The sequence below is a fragment of the Geotrypetes seraphini genome, chromosome 2 (genome assembly GCF_902459505.1).
Source record: "Geotrypetes seraphini chromosome 2, aGeoSer1.1, whole genome shotgun sequence".
In the NCBI taxonomy this organism is placed as follows: Eukaryota; Metazoa; Chordata; class Amphibia; order Gymnophiona; family Dermophiidae; genus Geotrypetes; species Geotrypetes seraphini.
In genome coordinates this window covers 121,957,313-121,982,901 of record NC_047085.1, presented here as the reverse complement: position 1 = coordinate 121,982,901, position 25,589 = coordinate 121,957,313, and the positions used below count along the sequence as shown (strand labels likewise).

General features: G+C 41.8%; 1 protein-coding gene across 10 annotated transcripts in view; it reads left to right on the top strand.

Moving 5' to 3' along the window:
- Positions 1–25,589, top strand: part of SNTG1 (syntrophin gamma 1) — a 1,000,749-nt gene that overhangs the window by 941,811 nt on the left and 33,349 nt on the right. For all 10 annotated transcript variants that reach the window (XM_033934198.1, XM_033934202.1, XM_033934200.1 and 7 more), the window contains one exon: positions 24,319–24,429. In XM_033934198.1, the coding sequence (XP_033790089.1) occupies positions 24,319–24,429 (111 nt within the window). The remainder of the gene's footprint in view (positions 1–24,318; positions 24,430–25,589) is intronic.

Sequence of the window (25,589 nt, the reverse complement as noted above, 5' to 3'; positions counted from 1 at the left end):
TGCTCTTCCCTGGGAGAGCAGGAGAGTCAAGGTAAGTAAAAAAAAAACAAAAAACAACCCAGTGAAACGGACACCAAACGTATGCGCAGGCCATCTACAGGGAAAGCACACTAGCGATCCGTGCGGTCGGAGGGGGGCCTTCCTCCGATCGCCCTCATTTTAATTTTTTTGGTTCGTGAATTGATCGGCCTGCACAGATCAGCCACGGATTGGGCACAGAGAGTCAGGTTAGTGGATCTAGCCCATGGACTATGAAAGGGAGAACAGAGTTGAAGTGAATGCTGGGGGAGGTGCAAGGGCAGTGATATAAAGATAAGTGGGTGAGGGATGGGCTGAAGAAAGAAGCAGATGAGGACAGGGAGAAGAACTGTGTAGGAGTCAAACAGCAGAGGGCTGATAGAGGAGATAGGCTGAGATCAGGGTTCTGAGAAGAGAGAATCAGGTTTGAAGGAAGAAGTACGAAAAGGATGAATGTGGCAGGAGGGGTGAGACTAGGAATGGGTGTTATTGTAATATTAAGAGGATTTTTTTCATGTTAAGCCTTAGATCTATATGTAGCTTATTTGTACTCCTTTACTGTTTGGGCTGGACCCTTCCTGCTCCTCCCCCCCCCCCCCCCCCCCCCGGCTGTTTGTGTTCTAAGAACAACTGTGTTTAATTTACCTAATGGATTTATTTAGAATTCTATAATTATTGAAGCTTTTACTACAGTAACCCTAACGCAGCTTGATAAAAGGGGGCTTAGTGATTAGAGCATCAGAGTTGGTATCAATACTCCCTCTAAGCAGTGTCTGGGTCCATGCAGTTTTTTTAAATTTTTTTTTATGAGTGACAAGTTCTAAAACCCAACAATTTTTGATCCCAATATTAGCAATGCATTTCTGTATATAGCGCAAAAAAACCATCACACATATGGCAATTGATTTAGTTTAGTGTAATTAATTTTTTATAGTTCAATTTTGTTTGAAAGTCAGTTTGGGTCAGTATTTTTGTGAGAGACCATGTAATGACCATGTAAAATGTAGGAGCAACTGTTCAGTTGCTCCGCTTAGAGGGAACATAGGTTGGCATCCAGGCTTTCTGGTTCACATCTCCCTCAAAGCCATACAAAACATTTAGAAGCTGACTTAAAAAAATCAAAACTATATTTAATCAGCACCACACAGAAATGGAACAAGGTGCACACACTATTAGCAAATACAATATAAGGGGCATCAAACTGCAAAATGCTATTGACATAAAAAGAATGCTGCACCACCCTACTACTACTACAATTTATTATTTCTATAGCGCTGGAAAGGCGTACGCAGTCCCTACTCAGACAATCCCTACTCAGAAGAGCTTGCAATCTAATTTAGACAGGACATTATAGGGTTGGGGAGATTATGGTAGAGGAAATGATACTGTGGGTCTAGGTATCTGACAGCAGTGAGAGAGAGTTAAGAGTTGAAAGCAGTTTCAAAAAAGTGGGCCTTTAGCTTGGATTTGAACACTGCCAGGGATGGAGCACCCAACACTTCGATAAACATTTCAACCATTAGACTCCCCAGAGGTGGGGGACAGACACATTTGTCAGATAAGCAGCTGGCTTTCTAAAATGACAGGCATAAATGGTTTTGTAGCCCTAAACATGTAAAGCTGCCAGGAGTTTCAGAAACTTGGAAGCACCAAATAGCAACGTTTATAGCCCTCCCACCTGGATGCTTTTGTAAGACCTATTTGAATATCATGCATGCCATTTTACAATCTCTGGCAGAAGCTGCTTGGGAAGGTTTGTACTGGCTCCAAAGCAGAAATTCTTGTCCAGCATGGGAAACCTCACCTCAGTGGATGTAGATATATGTATGTGTGTGGGTGGGGGGACTGCTGATGACCAAAGCCATTGGTTTCTGTACCGCATAACTGAATGTCATTTCTAACCTCACTCTTCTATCAGACATCACTCTCATCGTGGAAAAATCCACCAAGGTACTAGGATGCATCTTAGATGATACTCTCACAATGGAACCACAAATTTCTAACCTTCAGAAAAAGACCATCTACACCACAGTTCTTCAACCGCCGGTCTGCAGAAAATTTCTGCCGGTCCACACAGGGCCGGCGAGATCAAGTCGGCAGTTAAATTTCCTGCCGACTGCGGTTCCTGCTCACTAATGTTCCTCCCAGCCTCAGGCGATTAAGATAGGCTGCCGACGTCGGGGCCTTCCCTCTCTGAGTCTCGCCTGTTCGGAAACAGGAAGTTGAAACAAAATAGGCGGGACTCAGAGAGTGAAGGTCCCGACGTCGGCAGCCTGTCTTGATCGCCGCCCCTGCCGAGTTGCTGAAGAGGGCCGCGGGGAAGTTGCAAGTAGAATGGAGAGAGCTGCAGATACAGGTACAGGTGAAGGGAGATGATCAGCGTGTGCGAGTAAGATCCTGGGGAGTCTTCACAGTGACTTCCTTCCCTCCCACCAGCTCTCCTACTTGCCAGGGCAGTGATTTACCGGCAACTTCCTGCAGGCAAGTACTGAGAGCTGCTGGAAGGGGAGACAGCCACTGTAGGAGGCAGGGAAGCTGCTGGATAAAGGGAGAGCTATTACTGGACTTGGAGAGAGTTAGAAGGAGAGATGCTGCTGGGAAGGGAGGAGGGAAAGGGATGGGAAGAGAAGAGAGTTAATGTTGGATAGAGGGAGGAGGGAAGGGAGAATAAGGAGAGATGCTGCTGGAAGGGAAGGAGGAAAAGGGATGGGAAGAGAGTTAATATTGGATAGAGGGAGGAGGGAAGGGAGAAGAAGGAGAGATGCTGCTGGGAGGGGAGGAGGAAAAGGGATGGGAAAAGAGTTAATGTTGGATAGAAGGAGGAGGGAAGGGAGAAAGAAAAAAGGAAGGAAACAGCTGGCAGGGAGATTACAGGAGGGGAAGGGGGTCAGGGTGGAATGGAGAGATCAGATGAGGGAAAGGGGAGAGAGAGGAATGAGAAAGTAGAGAGACATTGATGCTGGAAAGGGGGTCAGCAGAGAAATGAGAGAGGGATAAAGATGCTAGATCTGGTGTAGGAGAGATAAAAATGAAGGCAGTGAAGCTGGAATGAATGATGTAAAAAGGAGAGAGGAGGAAAAGGCTGGATGGACAGGGAAGAGGGGCATAGAAAGAAGTCAGATACATATGGAAGGGAGAGAGGGCAGACATTGGATGGAACGGGCAGATGCTGGAAGGAAAAGAGTGAAAAGAAAATGAAAGCAGAAACCAGAGACAACAAAAGGTAGAAAAAAATAATTTTATTTCTATTTTGTTATTAGAATATATCAGATTTGAAATATATATCCTGCTAGAGACATAACTGGGGACTGCAGTATTCTGTTAGCATGATATTTCTGTGTAGCATTCTATAATAACTTGGCTTGTTCAGTTTTCTTGATAGTAGAGGGGATATATGTGAAGGGGAGGGGAGACATGGGTTTTGCTGGTCCGTGCTCTGTATATTTGTATTTATAAAATCACAATTGTTCAGAATATTGTTTCTTTTTATACTTTAATAAAATACGTTCAATATAAAATCATAATTGCAGCTTGTGCAGATGGGATCAGATGGTTTGCGGGGACCGAGCTCACGGAGATGGGGCGTAAACAGGGTTTTTAAATTTTAGTCCTAGTAGTTTGCCGGTCAACAAAATAATTCTTTTATTTCTGCCGGTCCACGGGTGTAAAAAGGTTGAAGAACACTGATCTACACTATGCGTCAACTGCAACTCACAAGACCATACTTCCACCCACACCATTTTGCTCTGATCGTTCAGATGATGGTTCTACCTCAACTGGACTATTGCAACTCCATCTACCTTGGCATCAACACTACTCTCATCCGCAAACTGCAACTCATCCAGAATACAGCCGTTAGATTAATCTACAAATTAAAGAAATTTGATTCAATCATAACCTTCATTGGCTCCCAATTTCATCCCGGATAATTTTCAAATCGTCATGTATCCTACACCTGATTCTATATGGAAACTCAGCAGCCCCTCTTACTCAATAATTCTCTACTGCTTGGTTGACATCAAAAAGAATCCAACTAAACCTGCCATTCACAAAATACCTCCACTACAAACCAATTTTCTACTCTATGTAACTTATTTGGAATGACCTACCTGGAATGACCTACCAGAAATCATCAGGAAAGAAACAAACTACACTACTTTCAGAAAAAAACCTGAAGACTCACCTCTTTGATAATTAATTGTCTTCAATTCTATATAGCACCCCCTACTTCTAGGTCCCTCCTCTTTCTTCTCCATGCCCCCTTCCCCCACTACTTTCCCCTTCCTCTTTGATCTGTCGCCTTGAGCATGTATAGGTATGCGCGACTCACAAATGGAAGATTAGATTAGATTAGATCGATTGTCGGGGGGGGGGAAATCATTTGTTGGGGGGTCCCTTGGCCGTTTTTTGACAAGCCTGCCTGTCTTTTCATTTTTTTATGGGGCAGATATTTTGCATGTGTAACACACGCAAAATATATGTGCCATGGAAAAAAATGAATAAAAAAGACAAGCAGGCCTGTCAATAAACCTGCAGGCCTGTCAGTAACTCAGTTACCGACAAGTCTGCAGCAGTCGGGTTTGCCAGTAGTAAAACCTGATTCAAAATAGCCAAGCAAATGTTAGTGAATCAATTACTTGGCTATTTTGCATGGGAGGATTGGGGGATCACTACAGGTGTTAGTGAATAGTGCAGGAGGGAAATCTGGTTGCAAACCGATCAGTACACGACCAGTTTGCTTTGTGAATCTAGCCCTAAAACCACAGAGAGAGCGAATAACAATGGGTTGGGATCAGCCATGGTGATGGAGGACTGTTTCAGTGTAGCTGGGGGCAGGGTGAACAATGTGCTGAGATCCGCTGTTCCCTTGAGGGGAGGGAAAGGGGAAGGGGAAAGGGACAAGTGAGTGTCAAGAGATATTTGGCATGGTTTTGGAAGGTGGAAGAGGATGGTGGATTCCATGGAATGCTCTCCTGAGGAAGGTAGTGGAGATGAAAATGGTGACAGAATTTTAAAAAAAAAAATGTGGGATGAACACAGTGGATCTCTAATTAGAAAAGGAATGGTATAAAACAAACTAAGACCAGTACAGTGCAATCTTGCATGGTCTGTGTCTTGTGTATGGTGATTCAGAATAGGATGGGCTGGTTGGGGCTTCAATGGAAGCTCCAGTGATTTGGTATGTTATGATTGTGTTGCACAGACTTTATGGTCTGTATCCCACAAATGACAGGATGGTTAGGATAGGCTGGAGTGAGCATAAATGGCAACTCTGGTAGTGGGAATCTAAAGATGGTACTGGGTGGATTTCCACAGTCTATGGACCAGAAATATTTTTTTTAATACAATTTAATTATGAATGTATAATGCTTGCAACTATTGGGCAGACTGGATGGACCCCCCCCCCCCTCCCATCGTGTAGTTGTACATCAGGTTCCCTTTCCCTATGTGCATAACTTTACATTTTTCCACATTAAAACTCATCTGCCATTTATCTGCCCACTCACTCAGTTTGTCCAGGTCCCTTTGGAGTTTTTTACATTCCTCTACAGATCTAACCTTACCGGAGAGTTTTGTGTCATCCGCAAATTTTATAACTTCACACTTTGTCCCTGTTTCCAAGTCATTAATAAATATATTGAATAGCAGCGGTCCCAGCATTGACCCTTGTGGGACGCCACTTGTGACCCCTTTCCAGTCAGAATAGTGTCCCTTTACTCCTACCCAATTATTATATCTTTTATAGAGGCAAACTTTGGGCAATAGAAAATAAAAAAGGGAAGCTATCTGAGTAGAACATCTCCAAGGAACAGTAAGAACCAACATATTTTTAATATAGTTTCATGAAGTCAGTCCATTATGGGTTTGTGAAAGAGCTTCAACTTAAATTGACTAAACAATTGATAAGATACATTGATAAGAACATAAGAATTTCCGCTGCTGGGTCAGACCAGTGGTCCATTGTGCCCAGCAGTCTGCTCACGAGGCGGCCTTTAGGTCAAAGACCAGTGTCCTGAGTCTAGCCTTACCTGCGTATGTTCTGGTTCAGCAGGAACTTGTCTAACTTTGTCTTGATAAAAACATAAGAATTCAGAATTCAGATATTGGTATTACATGAAAGTTGGTGGTTTGAGACAGTGAATGGCAGTGATGATCTCAATGGCAACCTGCTCTGTGTTTTATCACTAAGCAGTTTGGTTGTGGGTCATAAGCAGTTTTATGTTTGAATGTTTATTTGACAAGGTGATTATTTGTTGTAGTTAAATGTTGTGACTGTGACCAATTTAGATGTATTTCATTAAAGACCTCTAACACAATTATCAGGATTTGTCATAGGTCCAGTCTTTGTTTATCAATATTCAGGTAGAACCTTAAGGTATCCTTAGAAGGTTTCAGAGTTTGGAATTGGCATTGAAACCAACCTGAAATTCAGGTTCAGATTTCGGATTCAGCACTGAAACCAACCTGAAATCTAGTTTCAGATTTCAACAAAAAATGTCTATGTATTTTCAGCTGAAACTGAAACTCGGTTCTCCCCCCCCCCCCTCCCTCCATGATCACTTCTGGCTCCCCCATGTAAGTACTCTTGCCCCCTACCATAATTACTCACATCCCCTGCCCAACACTGGTAGGCCATACCCAGCTCTACCTTAGAAAGCCCTGGTGGTCTAGTGATCTCTTTGGAAGCAGGAGCAAACCCTATTTGGTCCTGCCCTGTATACTACTCCAATGGAAATGGCTTCCCAGACTTCCTGGGTCCTGGGAGCCATTTTGTGGTTGAAACCAGTATGAGCAGGGGACCCAAACCTGTCCAAAATGATTTTGACCTCAAAATGGCTGCTGGGACTTCTTGCTACAAGTCTCATAAGGATGCTGCAGCAAGTCTTGGCAGCCACTTCCACTGGAGAAGTACTTGGGGCAGGAACAAGTGGGGTTTGTTCTGTCCCTGAAAAGACCATGAAGGCTTCCTAAAGCAGACCTGAGGAGGACCAACTTGTGTCAAGCAGGGGAGAGGAGGCTACAGTTAATGATAGGGGCGAGCCATCCAAGGAGTGGAGTTTTAGTTCCTGATGAAACCAAGGGGCCAGTTTTGGTCACAGATTTGGATATAGCAGAAACCAAAAATTCTGAGTTCAGTCAAGCTTTAACTGAAAGTGTTTATGCATCAAACAAAGCCAGTTCACTTTCCTTACCTTAAATTTTAAACAAATCCAGCATCCTGTATTATCTGGCATGGATACCAGAACTTTAATTTCTGTTGATTTATTTAAGAGGATAACTACCCCATATATGCAAAATAGTCACAATCCTAGACCTTCTTGTAGATATATCCCTCCCCCCCCCCTTCCCCCTTAGGTAGTCCAGTTTGAAACCACCCCCAGATATGAGAGTTTGCAAACATCAGCCTCACACATCCCAAAGTCATCCATTCTGAGTGTGGATATCTTACAACAGTATACTTGCCAACCCTATGCAAACAGTAGTAAAATCCCAAGTGTTTGTACCCATAACAGAGCAACTTATTGAGACAACATAACATATGAACCATAATTCTAAATATTCAGCATAAACACAGATGAATCAAATGACAGGCAACATAACATATAATTTACATAATTTATCTTACAAAACAAAAGGCCATTATATTCTCCAACTAGCAATGAGAAAGTAGCTCAGGCAGCATTATCTCACCTAAGAAAAGTCATTACATAAATGCTGAGCAAGCATTTAGGGCTCTCTCTGTAGCACCAACTATGTTTCATGTTTTAAAATGTGACCCACATCTTGGCTGTGTAGAAGAGGCCTGATCATGTGTAGAAGAGCACTGATCATGTGTAGAAGAGCACTGATCATTTACGGTTGTGGAATAAAGAAAAGAAGCTGTTTTCCTTGTTGTACAGCAGACTGAACAAAATCAAGCAGGATGAGTAATTCTGCTCCCTGCCAATGTCCTTTTTCATTAAGAGCCTTAGTTAATATGTCCAGCACTTGAGAGTACTTTAATATTTTTAAGATCTATGACTGAGGGCTCTTGCATCAGACCTGATCCTAGGTGGAATGTAATGGGTGCTTTCCAGTTCCAAAGTATATTGGAACTGGAGGATAACGAGGTTTTGTGCATTTTGCAGGTATAATCTTGGATGCAGAGCAGAGAAAGCTGTGCTGCATGTCACAGGTGGAGACCAGTGCCAGGTGCATGAGGCTTTAGCAAAGTTCTTTTTAAATTATGGGATTAGGAAACAGGACAATTGAAAGAGATATGATGCTGTGAAGTACAGGAATACAATTTAAATTACCCTTTTACACCTGAGCCCATGTTATAGGGAACTGGAGAGAATTGCAGTGCTATTGGGGGGGGGGGAACACTGAAATAAAAGTTAACTTCAGACTAAACTGCAATAGGTCAGCAGATTGAGTTGGAAGAACCTTTGATAGTCTCTGTGTCTCAAGGCCTGTTCATGCAGTTTCATATCAACAAATTTTGCAGAAATATGTGGTGAACAGTTGACTAAAAGGGGTGATAGAAGGACCCCATTGACAGGAAATAGGTGCCAGATGGCCTGTGAGATAGTTCTTTAAAAAGTGACCACCTGACTAGGAAAATAACGTAAACAACCTATTATTTTAGCTAAATATACCATAAAGAATGCTACTGACACCTAATGTTAAAAGATTACTTTAAACCTGTTTGAAGCAGGAAAAGGAGGTGATGCAGATGTCTTAATAGTTAGCTTGCTAACATTGGGGGGTGGGAGGGAGTTTTTCTGGAAATTTCACTATATTATGTGTTTATATTATATTTATGGTATAATTGATTATAATATTTGAAAGAAGGTGGGTGGGACGGGATATAATTTTTATGTTTGTAGAATTATATGAGAATTACAAGTGTTATTGTTGTTACTAATGATATATTCCTGTACGCTTGCTGTAAATTTTCAAAATGAATAAAGAATATTAAAAAAAAAAAAAAGTTAGCTTGCTGGAAATCATGTGATTAATTTGCAGTTACTATGGTGTTACTTGATTATGCTAATTAATCATTAAGATATAAGAGGAAGGTTTATAAAAACAACTTAACTGTTAGATTATAGGAGTGGCGAGAAGGAGATGAAGGACGATTCACACACTCCCCTAGATGCAGATACTGTATTGTCTTTTGTATTATTAATATCTTTGGATGAATAAAACCTTTGATATCATTCTCCATAACAAGGTTGCTATATATAATTTTAGTTAAAGCAACAAGTTGATACTTCCCCCTCTGCTTAATACCTGATAAAGTGTCTGCTTGGAAGATCCCTCCTACTCTCACTAATGAGGTTGACACAGTCTTCTGTAGCCTTTGCAGTTTTTTTTTTTCAGGTTCTAACTTAACCTCGTTAAGGTCCAAGAACAGTGGTAAATTGGTTTTTTTTTGGGGGGGGTCAATAAAATTGGTGCCATCTACCAAAATGGTAGCAGTAATCTTGCTAAACTAACACTAGGGGTCATGTTTCAGTATAAAGAAAAACAACCTTTAGTGGTAATACCATGACACTACTGCTGGGGGCTTCATTTTAGTAGATGGCACCAGGAAGGGCAAGACCTACAGAGCATTGTTCCTGCCCAGGGAACCACTAAGGTCATGGGTTTGATACACTACTTTTCTGTGGTATAACCAGAGTAGATTACATGTATTTTATACAGGTACTTTGTCTATCTCTAGTGGGCTCACAATCTAAGTTTTGTACCTGGAACAATGGAGCGTTAAGCGACTTGTTCAGAGTCACAGGGAGCAGCAGTTAGAATTGACTTATTTCTCTAGATTCTCAGCCCAATGCATGATTAGGCTACTCCTTCATTAGACCACCATTGGCTGATAGGTACCTGGCATTTGGGTGGGGGTACTTTGAGAGGTAAAGATTCTGATAAGGGATGGAAATGTAATCAGGAAGAAAAGGATATGATTGGAGGGTAGGGATATGATCGGTGGGGTTACAGGTGCTGATCAGAGGTGGGGAAAATGATATGAGCTGGCGATGTGATTGAGAGGTTGTAGGTGCTGATCAGGATTGGCGATACAGCCCCTTTAGAATGTGGCCCAGGAACATTGGGCCACACTTTGAGGTGTGATTCTCCTGAGAAGGTAAAATAACCATAGTTTTATGCTGGGATTATTTTCTTAGCTATAATACAACTTGCAGTGTTCACCAAACCTCCTATTATATAGTGTACTGTATATACTTGAATATAAGTCGACGCCATTTTTCCCCCCCAAAAGGAAGAAAAATGGTTGATTTGAATATGATGGGTGTCTTAATATTCAAGTGTCCTGCCCTGCCAGGATCTGCATCCAGCACCCCCTCCCTCCCTCCTCTGTCAGGCTTTGCACCCAGCCCCTTCCCTGCCAGGCACTGCACCCAGCCTCCTTCCCTCCCTCCCCTATCAGGCACTGCACCCAGCCCTCTTAACTCCTTCCCCTGCCAGGCAATGTACCCTGCCCCCCCAGGCACTGTGCCCTGCCCCCCCCCCTCCACGCCCTGTCCTCTCTGCAGATATCCTGCATGCCACTGTGTCTTCTGTATGACTCGCGTACCTGGAATCCCTGGTGATCCAGAGGTATAGCAAGTAGGAACAAACTTTCCATGTTTCTACCCCACTGCTGAGTTGGTTGCTGCTGCAAGTTATGGCGGTTCAACTGTACCGAGCAGGAGTGCACTTTCCACGCTGCTGCTTTCTGAATTGCTCCTGCAAATTCCTGCGAGACTCACCATAGCCATTCAGCAAGCCGCTCAACACTAAGGAGCAACACAGGAAGCGCACTCCTACTCGGTACAGGTGATCTGCCAGAACTTGCAGCAGTGACCGGCTCAACAGTGTGGCAGGAGCTCCTGCCCGTTACACCTCTAGACAACCAGGGATTCCAGGTATGTGGGTCATACAGAAGGTGCGGCGGCATGCAGGATATTGGCAGAGAGGAGGTACAATGGACAGGGCATGGAGGGGGGACAGGGTACAGAGCCTGGCGGCCCAGAGGAGGCCTGCAACAAGTCTGGGAGGGGGTGGGTGGATGCTGGGCACTGGTTCGAATATAAACCAAGACCCCCATTTTTTGGACCCAAATTCTTGGTTTATATTCGAGTATATATAGTACAAATTAATGAGCTGCCTTATTTAAATTTGCATGTTTTCTATCTCATTATAGTATAGCCATGGTGACTGAAATATCACTGTGTTAATGTAATTTAAGTCACATAAATGCCCTTTAACATGCATTAAGGATTAAATAATGCAACTCAGAGTCCTCTAATGCAGCTTGACTTCCTCCTCAATAGATTAATACAATTTAGCTTAAGAATTGGTTCAAAAAGACTCACCAGTTCAGTTAGCTCAAATGAAGCTATTAACTGTTAAAATAATTATCTTCCCTTTTACAAAAGCCTAGCGTATTTTTTAGCGCCGGCCGCAGCAATAACAGCTCCTAAGCTCATAGGAATTCTATGAGCGTCGGAACTGTTACCGCTGCGGCCGGTGCTAAAAAACATCTTATGATTTCCTAGAAGGGGGTTAATTTGTTATGTGTTCTGATGCTATTGTAAAGAGTTACTGAATTTTGAGTGTGGCAATGAGTTATTACACTCTGAAATGATAGAGTATGTAGCTGACAAGCTGTTATTGACTTTCATGTGGTAATCTTTCATCAGAACTCCAAGGGGTTGCTATATACTCTTATAAAAAATACTATTCATATACTGTACTGTATAGCCATGTGAAATGTATGTTATTATAGATAAAAGTAAAATTATTTCGTTCAACAGGGTCATGTGTTTGGTCATTACAGTTGGTAGTATATGAAAGACTGAATCTCTGTATAAAGAAAATAGAAAAATAAGTTATTTTTATAAAAAGTGAAAACTGATAAAAGCAAGTTACTTTGGAAACCACTTGAGCAGGGAAATAACATATGCTGCCATGTAATCCCTTTGACCTCAGAATTGAAAAATGTAAATGATAAATGCCTTCGATCATCACCACTAGTGATTTGTAACCCTAGGTGAAATGGTTTTCCCTATATCTCCCCAGGGAGCTCAGAATGGTTTACTTGAATTTATTCAGATAGTCGGGTATTCAGGTCTGTCCCGGTGGACTTGCAATCTATCTAATGTACCTGGAGCAATGGAGAAATTAAGGCCCAGATTCTATAAAGGGCACCTAAGTCATGCCTAAAGTAGTTAATGAGCCAATTAAGGATCTTAACAAGTGATAATTGGTACTTAGGCATCCAAAGGATTCACTAAACCTCCAAACCGTGCACGACCCGTTTCCATTTGCATGCCGGCTGACTGATTCAGTAAAGGCCTGCATGCAAATGGGGACAATCGTTAGCACACCCCCTACACGCCCCCTACCCATGGCCAGAGCGATCCCCGCTCATGCACACACCCTGACAGTAGTGACAAGAGAAGCAGCCTCCTGTCACTGCTGTCAGGGCTCAGCCCAACCCAGATCTCTCTTGCCTGCTCCCGGATTCTCCCTGTTGGGAGGGACCTGTGGCGCCTTAGCCAATCAGGGCCTTAGGCTTCTCCCCGTACATCACATGATGCACCGGGGCGGGGCCTATTTGCAGGGAGCAGGAGGAGGTGAAGGAGCAGGAGGGCTTTGTGGTTCCTCCAGCTCCGGAAGACATCATTAGAGGCCTAAGGAGCAGGAGGAACAGACCCCTCCTCCTTCTTCTAACTGTTAGGTACAGGGGGGTGTCGGATCAGGCGGGTCGGGCCGGCAGGTCAGAGTGGGGCAGTGTGCTGGTCAGGGGTGTGCCAGGCTAGGAGGGAGTGAGTCGTGTGCTGGTGGTGGCAGGAGGGAGTGGGCATCCATCCTGCTATTTGTAGGTTGCGGGGGGATGGGGGCCCTCGGCCATTTTTTGACAGGCCTGCCTGCCTTTTATTTATTTTTTTTATGGGGCAGATATTTTGCGTGTGTAAAAAAATGAATAAAAAAGACAGGCAGGTCTGTCAAAAAGCCTGCAGACCTGACGGTAACTCAGTTACCGACAGGTCTGAAGCAGTCGGGTTTGGCAATAGTAAAACCCAACTCAAAATAGCCAAGCAATTGTTTGTTAGTGAATCAATCGCTTGGCTATTTTGCATGAGGTTTTACTAATCTGCAATGGATGATCGCTACAGGCCTTAGTGAATCGTGCCGGATGGAAATCTGGTCGTTAAGGGCTGGCAAACCGATCGGGTCATGATCGGTTTGCTTAGTGAATCTAGCCCATACATGCCACTTTGTAGGTGTAGCCAGAATTTCATGGACACCCATGTTTAAGACTCGTGCCTAACTCAAAAGGCATGGGCGTGGAATGGGCGTGGTTTGGACAATGACTCAATTTGGGCATCCTTTGATTTATTTATATAACAGTGAGCGACCTAGGGCATCCATATCATACCTATATTGTAGGCGAATGAAAACCAGGTTTAGCACACTGGTTAAGAACATCTACTATAATAAAACGCTAAGCGCGCATGCACACTCTTACCTGCTTGATCTGTGATCGTTGATCCATGATCCATAGGTCCGTGGCCGGCATGCGCGCATACAATGGTCCCTCACGCCTGAAGTTTATTTTTAAGCGGGAGTATGTGCCACCATTTTTCCTGCCTGCCTGCTTCCACCTAAGCCACTACCGCCAGGGATTCTTCCTTCCTTCCCACCCCCCATGGATATTGCCTGCCTGCCTTCTTCCACCTAAGCCACTACCACCATGGATCCCTCCTTCCGTCAAAGCCAAGCCAACACAACCCTAGCCCCCACTCCTCTCAGCTGGATCCGACCTCTCCCCAGCTCCCAATTCTCCCACCTACCAGTTCCCCACCGCTGTATTTTAAAAACTTCGGGCAGTCAGCAGTGCAACGAAACCAACCTCCCGACATTTGCCTGCCTGTCTACCTCAGAAGTGTTCTTGGGGTACTGGCAAATGGCAGGAGGCAGGCTTTGTTTCCCATTCCCCCATCTACAAGCTCCCCACCACTGTAATTTAAAATCTTCGGCCAGCCGGAGGCGCAAGGAAGTAAGCAAAAAGAACACTTCCAGGGCAGGCAGATGGCGCGGTAAGGGCGAGCCGCACCTGCGTCGGAGAAGGCTTCCAACGCAGGCAGCGGTCGTGAGAGGAGCCGCCGGGAGCCATCCAGAATGCAGGAAGGGAAGGGGGGACGGCAAAAGTCTAACGGTGCAGGCCACACCGCGGTAAGGGAAGGGGTAGGGGAAAATGCTGCTGCTGCTGCACAGAGAAGTGGGGTGGTGGAAGGGAATGCTGCTTCAGCTTCTGCACAGAGTAATGGGGGGAGGGAAATGCTGCTGATGCACAGAGAAGTGGAAGTGGAGGGAAATACTGATGTTGCAGAGGGAAGTGGGGTGGGGGAGAGAAATGCTGCTGCATAGGGAAATGGAGGGAGAGGGAATGCTGCTGCGGCTTCTGCACAGGAAAGTGGTGGGGAGGGAAATGTTGCTGCACAGGGAACTGTGGTGGGAGAGGGAAATGCTGCTGCATAGGGAAATGGAGGGGGAGGGAATGCTGCTACGGCACAGGGAAGTGGGGGGGAGGGAAATACTGCTGATGCACATGGTGAGGGGAGGAAAATGCTGCTGAAAGAGAAATGAAGGGGGAGGGAATGCTGCTGTGGCTGCTGCACAGGGAAGTGAGAGGGTAGAGAAATGCTGCTTCTGCATAGGGGGCAGGGAGAGAGACAGATAGAAAGAAAGACAGACACACAGCGGGAGGGAGAAAGAAAGATAGACAGCGGGAGGGAGACAGAAAGAAAGGAAAAAAGACACATGGGCAGGGAAAGAGACAGAAAGACAGACAAAGGAGGCCAGGGAACAGACATAAAGAAAGACAGGCAGCGGGAGGGAGAGAGACAGAAAGAAAGACAGAGAACGAGAGGGATGGATACAGAAAGAAAGAAAGACAGACAGACATATATTCTAGCACCCATTAATGTAACGGGATAAAAGACTAGTAAGAACATAAGAATTGCTGCTGCTAGGTCAGACCAGTGGTCTATCATGCCCAGCAGTCCACTTCCGCGGCAGCTCTTAGGTCAAAGACCAGTGCCCTAGATGAGTCTAGCCTTACCTGCGTACGTGCTGGTTCAGCAGGAACTTTGTCTAACTTTGTCTTGAATCTCTGGAGGGTGTTTTCTCCTATAACAGCCTCCGGAAGAGCATTCCAGTTTTCTACCACTCTCTGGGTGAAGAAGAACTTCCTTAAATTTGTACGGAATCTATCCCCTTTTAACTTTAGAGAGTGCCCTCTCGTTCTCTCTATCAACTAAGTTTATTCCCTTCATTATCTTGAATGTTTCGATCATGTCCCCTCTCAGTCTCCTCTTTTCAAGAGAAAAGAGGCCCAGTTTCTCTAATCTCTCACTGTACAGCAACTCCTGCAGCCCCTTAACCATTTTAGTCGCTCTTATCTGGACCCTTTCAAGTATTACTATGTCCTTCTTCATGTACGGTGACCAGTGCTGGATGCAGTCTTCCAAATGGGGGCGTACCATGGCCCTGTCCAGTGGCATGATAAACTTCTCCGATCTGTTTGTGATCCTCTTCTTAATCATTCCTAACATTCTGTTTGCTCTTTTTGCCGCCACCGAACATTGTGCGGACGGCTTCATTGATTTGTCTACCAGTACTCCCAAGTCTCTTTCCTGGGAGGTCTCTCCGAGTACTGTGCAAGCTGTATAGAGTGGAGCAACCTATAACCTTCTATCCTAATGTTGCTGGTTCGAATCCCAGTCACTCTGTTTGATGGAAGAGCAATAAAAGCAATAAACAGATCCAACTCCTAGTATTACAATTATAATGAAAAACAGCATAAAATCACCATCCTAATAAAATAATAATAAAATATTATAACATTAAGGACATTGTTCAGATGTCTAAATCTCACCTAAAACCTGATTCTCTAGGGGGAGTGGCCAAGATGGCAGCAGTAAGAATGCTCTCCATGCTGTATTGTATATTAACTATACAGAATGCTGCACACCAAATGGAAGGGTAGTGTGAGGGTGCCTATCTCCTCAACTCCTTCGACTGCCTTTGTTCAGCGCACTTTGGAGCAATGTTTACCAGGAGTTTGCTTCTCTATGGGCAAGGTAAGCCCCGCTCCATTCCCGAGGGGAGGAGACTCGGTAAAGCTGGGGCAGGAGATCTCTCTCTTGCCTCCACCGGTAGTCCCGCCTCCTTGTCCGGCTGATGCAGCTGCCCAGGAAGTGGAAGGAAGGGAAGCCGAAGCTGCACCTGACCTGTCTATAGAAGAAGGATCCTTGGCAGATGAGCTTCTGCCGATGCGGAACAGCTTAAGGGTTTCTACCCCCGCGACGGAGGACACTCTAACAACTATCCTCAAGATGCTCCAGAAGTTGGACATGGCTATAACGAAAACGGCAGAGGAGGTGAAGGCTCTTGGAGCAAAGTTAGATACTATCACAAAAAATTTTGAGCAAACAAATTTGGAAACTAAGAACTCTATTAAAAAACTTCAAATTGAGGTACAATCATTGCAAGAATATAAAGGTCTTGGAATAAAGGACAGTACATTATTACAACGTAAAATAGAAAATATTGAAAATTTCAACAGTCTTAATGTCAGAATTTTGAATTTCCCGAGGTCCCCTGGGATTTCTTCATATGATCTCTTTAAAAAATATTTGGTAGAGATATTGAAATATTCCCCTGAGTTTATACCTCCATTGAATAAAATTTATTATCTACCTACTGCGATAAAAAATTCCCAGGAGATACAGGAAGGGAAAGAAGAGAAAAATATTCAACCTCAACTTGACTTGAATGAAATATCTGCGATATTAGAAGAATCTATCACCGAATCTACATTAAGGACAGCACTATTAATATCATTTGTTTTCCAACAAGATCTGGATTCATTCCTGAAATTATACTTTAAAATTTCCAAAAGTCTGTTTTATGGGAAAAGAATATGGGCATATTTAGACATGACTAAAATCACTCAGGAAAGAAGGAAACAATTTTTATCCTTAAGGCAAGAGGTTATATCTTTTTTTTTCAGTTCAAAAGTTTTATTGGGTTTTATAATAAAGTAAAAAAGACATACATCAAAATCGAAGGATGCATAATACAAATGTAGGTTAAGAGGAACTTTACTTCTAGCTTACCCTTGTAAGTGTATAGTGAAATATGCTCAACATAAATATGAATTTTTTTCTGCCAGATCAATTAAAATCTTTTCTGGAGCTGAAAAAGATAGTTAGATAGAGTTGACACCAGTGCAAGGAATATTTAGCAACTTGCCTTTCCTTTTTATGTTTTCTTTATGTTGAAGAAAGATACTTCTCTTTATTCTGGATTTAACTCCACCTCCATTATTGGGGTCTAAGGAAGCGATTATAATTGCCTTAATATCAAAATCAATGTTATATTTTAACTGTATTCTGCTGTATTGCTTTAACAAGAAGTTTGTTTCTTGTAATGTTTTTGAAAAATGATAAATAAACAAATTAAAACCTGATTCTCTAAAGGACGTCTAAAAAGTTAGACGCCTAAACAGTGCTGAACTCTGCTGAGCGCGATTCTACAAAGGACGCCTAACTTAGGCACCTAAACGGCATCTAACTTTAGATGCATTTTTCAGAATCAGGGCCTAAGTGACTTGCCCAAGGTCAGAAGGAGCAGCGTGGGCTATAAACCCACAACCTCGGGGTGTTGATGCTGTAGCTTTAACCACTGCACCACACACTTGAATGAGAATAGATCATATATTGTTAGTTTGTATATTGTGGAAAGCTTTAGTGCACATCCAGAATGGTCAGCAAGGTAATTAAGTGCCAAACCGTGCGAGACCTTATAACACAGACATCCAAACTTTAAAAAAAACTCGGGCCTCAATAGGAAGCCAGTTGTAGCTTGTGATAATAAGGTGTTACATCGACTTTAAGATTAAAAATTAACCCTCCCCCCCTTTCCATGAAGCCGCATTAGGCTTTTTTATCGTCGGCCATGACGGTATTAACTCTAACGCTCATAGAATTCCTATGAGCACTGGAGCTAATACTACTGCGGCCGGTGATTTTAAAAAGCCTAATATGGCTTCGTAAAAGGGGGGAGGATAAATGAATTGCCGTATTTTATATTATATGTAATCTGCAAAGATTATTTTGATACCCAGAAAAATAGATAATAAGATTACAGATTATATATACTCCAATCTGTGCACATTTTGTTGTGAGTTAGGTGCACCCATTTACACCAGCAATATGGCAAGTGTAAGTGGTTGTGCTTACATTCTAGGTGTGTGTTTGATATGTTATGATGGTGAAAACCTCATTGAAGAAAGGTTTGATTACGGTTTCTTTGCTGTTGAGATCAGAATAACAGTTGAATATGATAAAGCTTTTTAGTCATCTTGATTTGTTTATAACTGATTGATATGATGTTAGAAGATCTGTGATGGTTTATTGACATATTTTGATTGTGTATGTTGCTGAAGTGAGCTGCTTAGATTTTTAAATGGAATATAACCCCCTCTTCTACAAAACTGCGCTAGCAGTTTCTAGCGCGGGGAGCCGCCCTGATGGCCCACGCTGCTCCCGACACTCATAAGTACTCTATGAGCGTCAGGAGGCAGTGCAGGCCATTCAGTGCGGCTCCCCGTGCAAGAAACTGCTAGCGCAGTTTCATAGAAGAGGGGGTGATTTTTTAAAATAAATAAACTAAATATGATCATTTGCAGGCAGTAAAGTCTTGTATTACATTTTAATTCCTCAGCATGGTGCTTGGGGAAAGATCACAGCCATATGCAAATTATTGAATTTACTGTGAAAAAGAAGATCACTGAACTCTGATAATTTATACATGTAAAAGGATTCTAATTGCTAAAGGGAAAGGACCCGAGTATATTTGAATATAGGCACATATTGTGCAGGGGAAACTAAAGCATTTTGGGGTGATAAAACAAGTGCCTCACTGTGATAGATAAAGAGGACAGCTGAGGTGGTACTAGGGGATTTGTGTATTTTGGAGTGATGGGTTGGTAAATGGAGTGATGGGCAGAGGAAAAATGTGGGATTGGATTGGTTTAGATTGGATTTTAGTTCAAAAGAAAAAAATAGGAGCAGGATTTAGCTGAAAGGCTGCAGTTAAAGGCCTTAGCTTCCAGAAGGCTGGAATTCAAAAGGAATAAAGATAGAGGGAAATGATCTGTCTATCTCTTTCTCTTTCTCTCTCTCTTTGCCTATGAAGGGTGGAGTTTTCCTTAATGTTTAAGAGGTTGCAGTTACAGCTGCTAATCAAAAGAGGGCTTAGTTCCTGAAGGAGTTTATAGGGATTTCTCAGTATAAAAGGGGTTGTAGTGACAGATCGTAGCTAAAAGGGGGCTGAATCCTGAAGGAGCTGCTAGAGGGAATTTTTCAGAACTAGAATGTCCAAGAATAGCGGAACACCTTATTCCAGAGCTACTTGTGAATTCACAGTGATATTTGTTTGAATTTTCCTAAGAAGAAGGGGAAATCTCACCCATTAGCACCTTTCTAGCTTAGGAAGAGGCAACAGGAGCCACGCTCTCTTAAAGGATTGATGGTGCTTGCTCATAGGCGGAATCCTGCCAGGTTGGTCTCTGAATCCAGGGTCACTCACAAAGGGGGTGTTACATCAGTATCTATACTATATAGAATAGGTATGTTGTAGTTAACTAAATTTAGTTGTATCCTTTTAGAATTGCCTTCAGATTGCATGCCTCACTGACTTCCTATCATAGTCATATCAACTCATTGAGTTATCTGATATTTCATCTAATTGGGTTATCTGATATTTTTTCTCATTGAGCTATCTGATAGTTTATCAACTCTTTCACTTAAAAAGAAAAGAAAGAAATGACTTCTCTACAATATTTCTGTGTGAAATCCAACATAGAACTAACACCATCAGCCATGAAGATTTGGAAAATGTCGGCTGCAATAGGCTACTTGTCAGAAAGTTCCAACACGATAGATCAAATGACTCCTGCTTCTTCCTTAACTATTCCCAATGTGACTTTGCTCTGTTTGCAAAAACAAGTGTTGTTTCCTTGTCACATAAAATATGCTGGTAATGAAAATTAATGACAACTAATGATTTTCAGTTCATTGAGGACCGATGCTAATTCATCTCATTTAAAGTGATACAAAATTAATTAACTCCTTTGCATTTTCCCATTAATTTTAAAACAAATGCATATCCTAATCAGTAACTGTTTGTTACTTGCACATTACATTGTTCCCAGTTGATACTATTTCCTATATAAGTGGTTAAAGAAAGTCAAGAGTGGTTAAAATTAGGGCTGTATATCGCTTAAAATTTGTAATTGCATAATTAATCGCATAAAGTGTCTCCCTCACATTTCCTCCTGTAAAGTGCAAAATATAGACAACAGGTGTAAATTCTTAAAACTGATATATTTCAATTACTAAACTGAAAATCAGTTTTTCTTCCCTTTGTGGTCTGAGTGATTTTATTGTTCTAATCACTTGTTTCCTACTTCTGGTTCTGCGTCCTGTCTCCAGGGCATCCTATCCATTCATTATTTCTTTTCTCTCTTCCTTTCTTCTTCATTTTCTGCCCTATATCCATCTTTCAAATTCATCTTTCTTCCATTTTTCTTTCTCTTGAAATCTGTCTAGTTTCCATCTCTTCTCTTCCCCTGACCTCCCCTCTATGGGCACCATCTTATCCCCTCTTTATAAGCACCCCCTCCTTTCAATGGACACAATCACCTTTCTTCCCTTTTCCTCCATGGACTCCATCTCATCTTCTCCTCCATCCCCTCCATGGGCACTTCTTTCTTCCCTTTGCTTCCTCGCTCTTCCCTTTATAGACAACCCTTCCACTCCAAGTGTTCCATCTCCACCTTTCCCTGTGCCTGTACTCTGGCATCTCTCACTCTTCTCCCCAACCCAACAGTCTGGATCTCTCCTATCTTAATATCTCTTAAGGAACAGGGAGGAGTAAATTTTCCCAGCTTTCGCGACTATCACTATGCATTTTTGCTATCTCAGGGCTCCATGTGGCTGAATTGTTGTTCCCCACGTACAGCTCCTACGTGGCTATCTTTCGAATACTCTATCTATATATATAAAATCGGAGGTATGTATGTGTGTATGTATGTGTGTATGTGCCGCGATCACGCAAAAACGGATTGACCGATTTGAACGAAACTTGGTATGCAGATCCCTCACTACCTGGGATGATATGTTCTGGGGGTCTCGCGGCCCACCTGCACACGTGGGCGGAGCTACAAACATAAAATCAGATTTCACCCATTCATGTCAATGGAAAAAATGTAAAAAGCTGCCATTCTCACAGTAATTCAAAAACGGCTTGACCGATTTGAACGAAACTTGGTATGCAGATCCCTCACTACCTGGGTGATATGTTCTGGGGGTCTCACGGCCCACAACTCTATGTTGCTTGCTCAGGGCTGGGTTCACCCAAGAATTTATATGTTCTTGCTCCAGGAGGTGAAACTAAAAATGTTGTTTATAATCACGTTTTGCGTTAGTTGTATTGTATTCATTTTGTCAAATATTTCACATTATAATTTGAATATTGTACTTTTTATTAAGCTGTAAAAAAATAATTTCATTCACCTCTATAAAATATCTTTATTTGAATCCATTTACAGTGTTATTGCTATAATTAAATACCCGTGCAACGCCGGGGCATCAGCTAGTAGTAGATATTTATACTCTACAACATGCTCCTGCTATTCCTCTCCCCCAGATTGCCAAACAGAACCCAATTTTACTGAGTACATGGCAGGCGCTCAATCATATTGACTCCTTATCAGACAAAAAATTGGCGGACTCAGTGTTTGCACCAATCTGGCATAACTCCAAACTCAAAGTAGATAATACGGTGATCATGTGGAAAACTTGGCAACAGCACGGAATTTGGAACTTTACGCATCTATTAAATAACGACAAATGGATCACCTTCTCTGATATCTTAGCCAAATTTAATATTCCTCCTTCTCAATACTTTAAATGGATACAGTTACACCATTGTCTTACTGTGAGGTTTCCTTCCCCTGCTTCTCTTCACACCATCCCAGAATTACACTCTTTGGCCCTTTCCTTTACTGCTTCCAAAGGCCAATCATCTAAATGGTATAAACAAATTCAATTCAAATCTTACCAACCACTCCCTGTTTCCATAACTAAATGGGATACGGTATTACAATCTCCGCTGACTGATCATTGGTGGATGGCACTGTGGTCTAGACTATTTAAATCTCTCCACTCTGCCTCTCATAGACAATCAGCGATTTTTCTTTATCATCGAGCCTTCTGGACTCCTTCCAAGACTGCTAAAGTTAAACGGTCCTCAGATGGCTCCTGTTGGACTTGTAAATCCTCAGAAGGCTCCCTGCGACATATGATATTTGATTGTCCCCATTTACAGGTTTTCTGGTCCCCTATTTGGAATATAATTACCAAAATTTTTCTTATTAATGACCCCTTCTCATTTGACGTGTTAATTCTGGGATCCGTGGCACTTTCTACACCTCTATCACTATATATCATGATCGCCTTTTGACCCTCTTACTCTTTCTGGCTTTTCAATTAATCCTGCAAAATTGGAAAGACTTTACAAAACTCAGCTTCACTCATTGGTGGAATTCGGTCTGTATCCATATTAAATATGAACGTCATATGGCGGAACAATCTAATTCACTATCCACTTATAATAAAACATGGTTGATACTGATGGATTTTTGTGCTTAAGACCTTTGATTACATACTTATTAGACCTCTTATTTGACCAATATCACTTGACTACTCAACTAATTCATTTCCATTTATCATTGTGTAGTCTACTATGCTTAAATCTCGTAACTCGACACTGGCCCTTGCGCCAATTATAATTCCTGGTTTGCTTACATTGCTTTGCATCTTTATAGTTATTCTCTCTCCACCTCAATTATGGTTTAGTATTCACCACACTACCAACCTATTTGTGCTAGTATTTACTTCTTACTGTACAAAGACTGTATTGTATGATGCTTCTGTATGTTATGGCTGATATATTATCTTGTTGTAATTTGATATACTTGATGGGTGTTCTCACTTCCACTTTTCAGACTTCCTTGGAAGTCTTGTCTATTGTTATTGCCCTATTTATAAAATTAATAAAAATATTTTGAACAGTTAGAAATAGGTAGAAATAGGTTTACTCATATGTGAGATCGAAGAACCTGTTCAGATTTCCTCTGTGGGTGTAACTTACAAAATAACATTTAGGAACACCAGCTCTAGAAGCTTCTAAATGTTTGTGTGCTGATGCCAGGTCTTGCTTCTATTGTATAATGGAACTTAAGCAACAGTCATACAATAGGCTCCTATCATGAAGAATCAGGGCACCTAAAGGCAAGCTCCCACTTATATAATTATCCTTATAGCGCTGGTGTCAATTCATGAATATGTAAAAAAATATCTTTATTCATTTTTAAATAATAACAGTGCACTACAATGAATTATCAAGAGCAAATCAGAAAAAGCACTTTACACATACAAACATTTTAAAACAAATCATTTTCTCCACCTTTCCCTTCCCTTAACCAGTAATAATTAGAAATATATACTTATAACTATAGTTTCCATAAACTATATACCATACATAATATTACTATCTTCCCTCCCTCCCACCCTGGATATGCAAGGAAGTAATCTAATAAGAAAAAGTACATGTCAGCTAATGTGACCCTATATATGTAATCAATGCACTCCACACCTTATTGAATGCATTACTATGTCCTAAACATTCAGCGTTCATTCTCTCATACTTATAAGTTGAACATAAGTTTTCCCACCAAAATGTGTAATTAAGTCTATATGTTTAATAGGAGCCAACAAATGAATAAGTCCCTTTGAAAATCTATTTTATGATTCAAAAGAAGTCATTTGGCTCATGATGGTTAACTTATGCTTTGCCACTGATTGTCATTGTGACCTTGAGTTACAAGACTTTTATTTTGTATGTTTCATTGTACCCAGTTCTAAGTTACTGTGGTGATGAGTGAGTGAAATAATGGTTTTATCTATTATCATATTGCATTTGGAAACCTTCAAACATTCCCAGGGTTGAAGACTTTATGACAGGTCTTAACCAGAAAGGTTAACGATTATTTTTTAAGTACTTTGAATGAGAATTCAGTCTAATAGACTGTATGCACAATAGATCCAAATTATTATATGTATTTTTTAACTTGCAATGCTTATTTCTATGTCTTCATGTTTCTGTTTTGTTTAGGCTGTACTTTGGAGGTACAAGTTTTCCCAGTTGAAAGGCTCTTCAGATGATGGAAAGAGCAAAATTAAGTTTCTGTTTCAAAATCCAGAAACTAAGCAAATTGAAGCAAAGGTAAACTTACACTATTATTTTACTCAACTATTAAGCAATCAGAACTGGTTAAACAATTATGTTTCCAAACTAACTTTATATATAAAAAATATACAAACTTATTTTAGAGCATTAGATAGGATGATTATAATTTCTCATGCAAATGGGGAAAGGTTATATGAGCTTTTGTTTTGCTAAATTGCATGGGTAGAATTGTTTAATCTGACTTTGGAACTTTTGCTGGTGGCAATTCCAATATAAAAGGGGTATCATGTGGCCTCTCTGAAATCGAGTTATCAGCTTATGCTGATTATGTTTTGCTCTACACTACTGTACGGTAGATTCCATACCATATATCCTAGATACTATTGGCAATTATTCTTCTGTTTCAGGCTACAAGCTGAATGCTACAAAAACAGAGATTCCGCCTCTGAATTGCCCAGAGGTAGAACATATGGTTAAGGGAATGAGTTTTCAGTGGTCCCCCTGTAAAATCAAATACTTGGGTATTTTCTGTGGACCAACTCTTGAAGAAATAATGTCATACTTTTTGATCATATGCTTGAGCATATCAATAAGACAACTGCATGTTGGTCTCCTCTTAAATTATCCCGGTGGGGGATACAATAAAGATGATGATTGGGGGAGGGTACATACTCACTTTCCAGAGCAGTAAGGAAACACCCTGAGGAGGCGAATCACACCCACACTTCTGAGTCTAAGGTAAGTACCCATACTACGTACAATAATTTAGGAGCCACACTATCTCGGAAGGAAATCTCTTCTCAGGTATAGAGGGCAATGTATGTCAATGCACACAGCTTGGGCAACAAAATTCTGGAATTGGAGACTGAGATAATGAACGCTGACCTAGACATGGTAGCGATATCCGAGACCTGGTTCACAAACTCGCATGGGTGGGACATGGTTATACCAGGCTATAACCTACATCGTCGTGACAGAGAGGGCAAGTTAGGAGGAGGGGTCGCACTATATACTAAGGAAAACATCAAAACTACCAGAATCACAGATGTTAGATACACCGGGGAATCCCTCTGGGTGAACCTGGCCAGAGGAAATGAAAAATGCCTATATCTTGGTGTGGTATATAGACCTCCAAGACAACAGGAAGACAAAGATATAGAACTGATCGAAGATATAGAGAACATCACTTTGCGTGG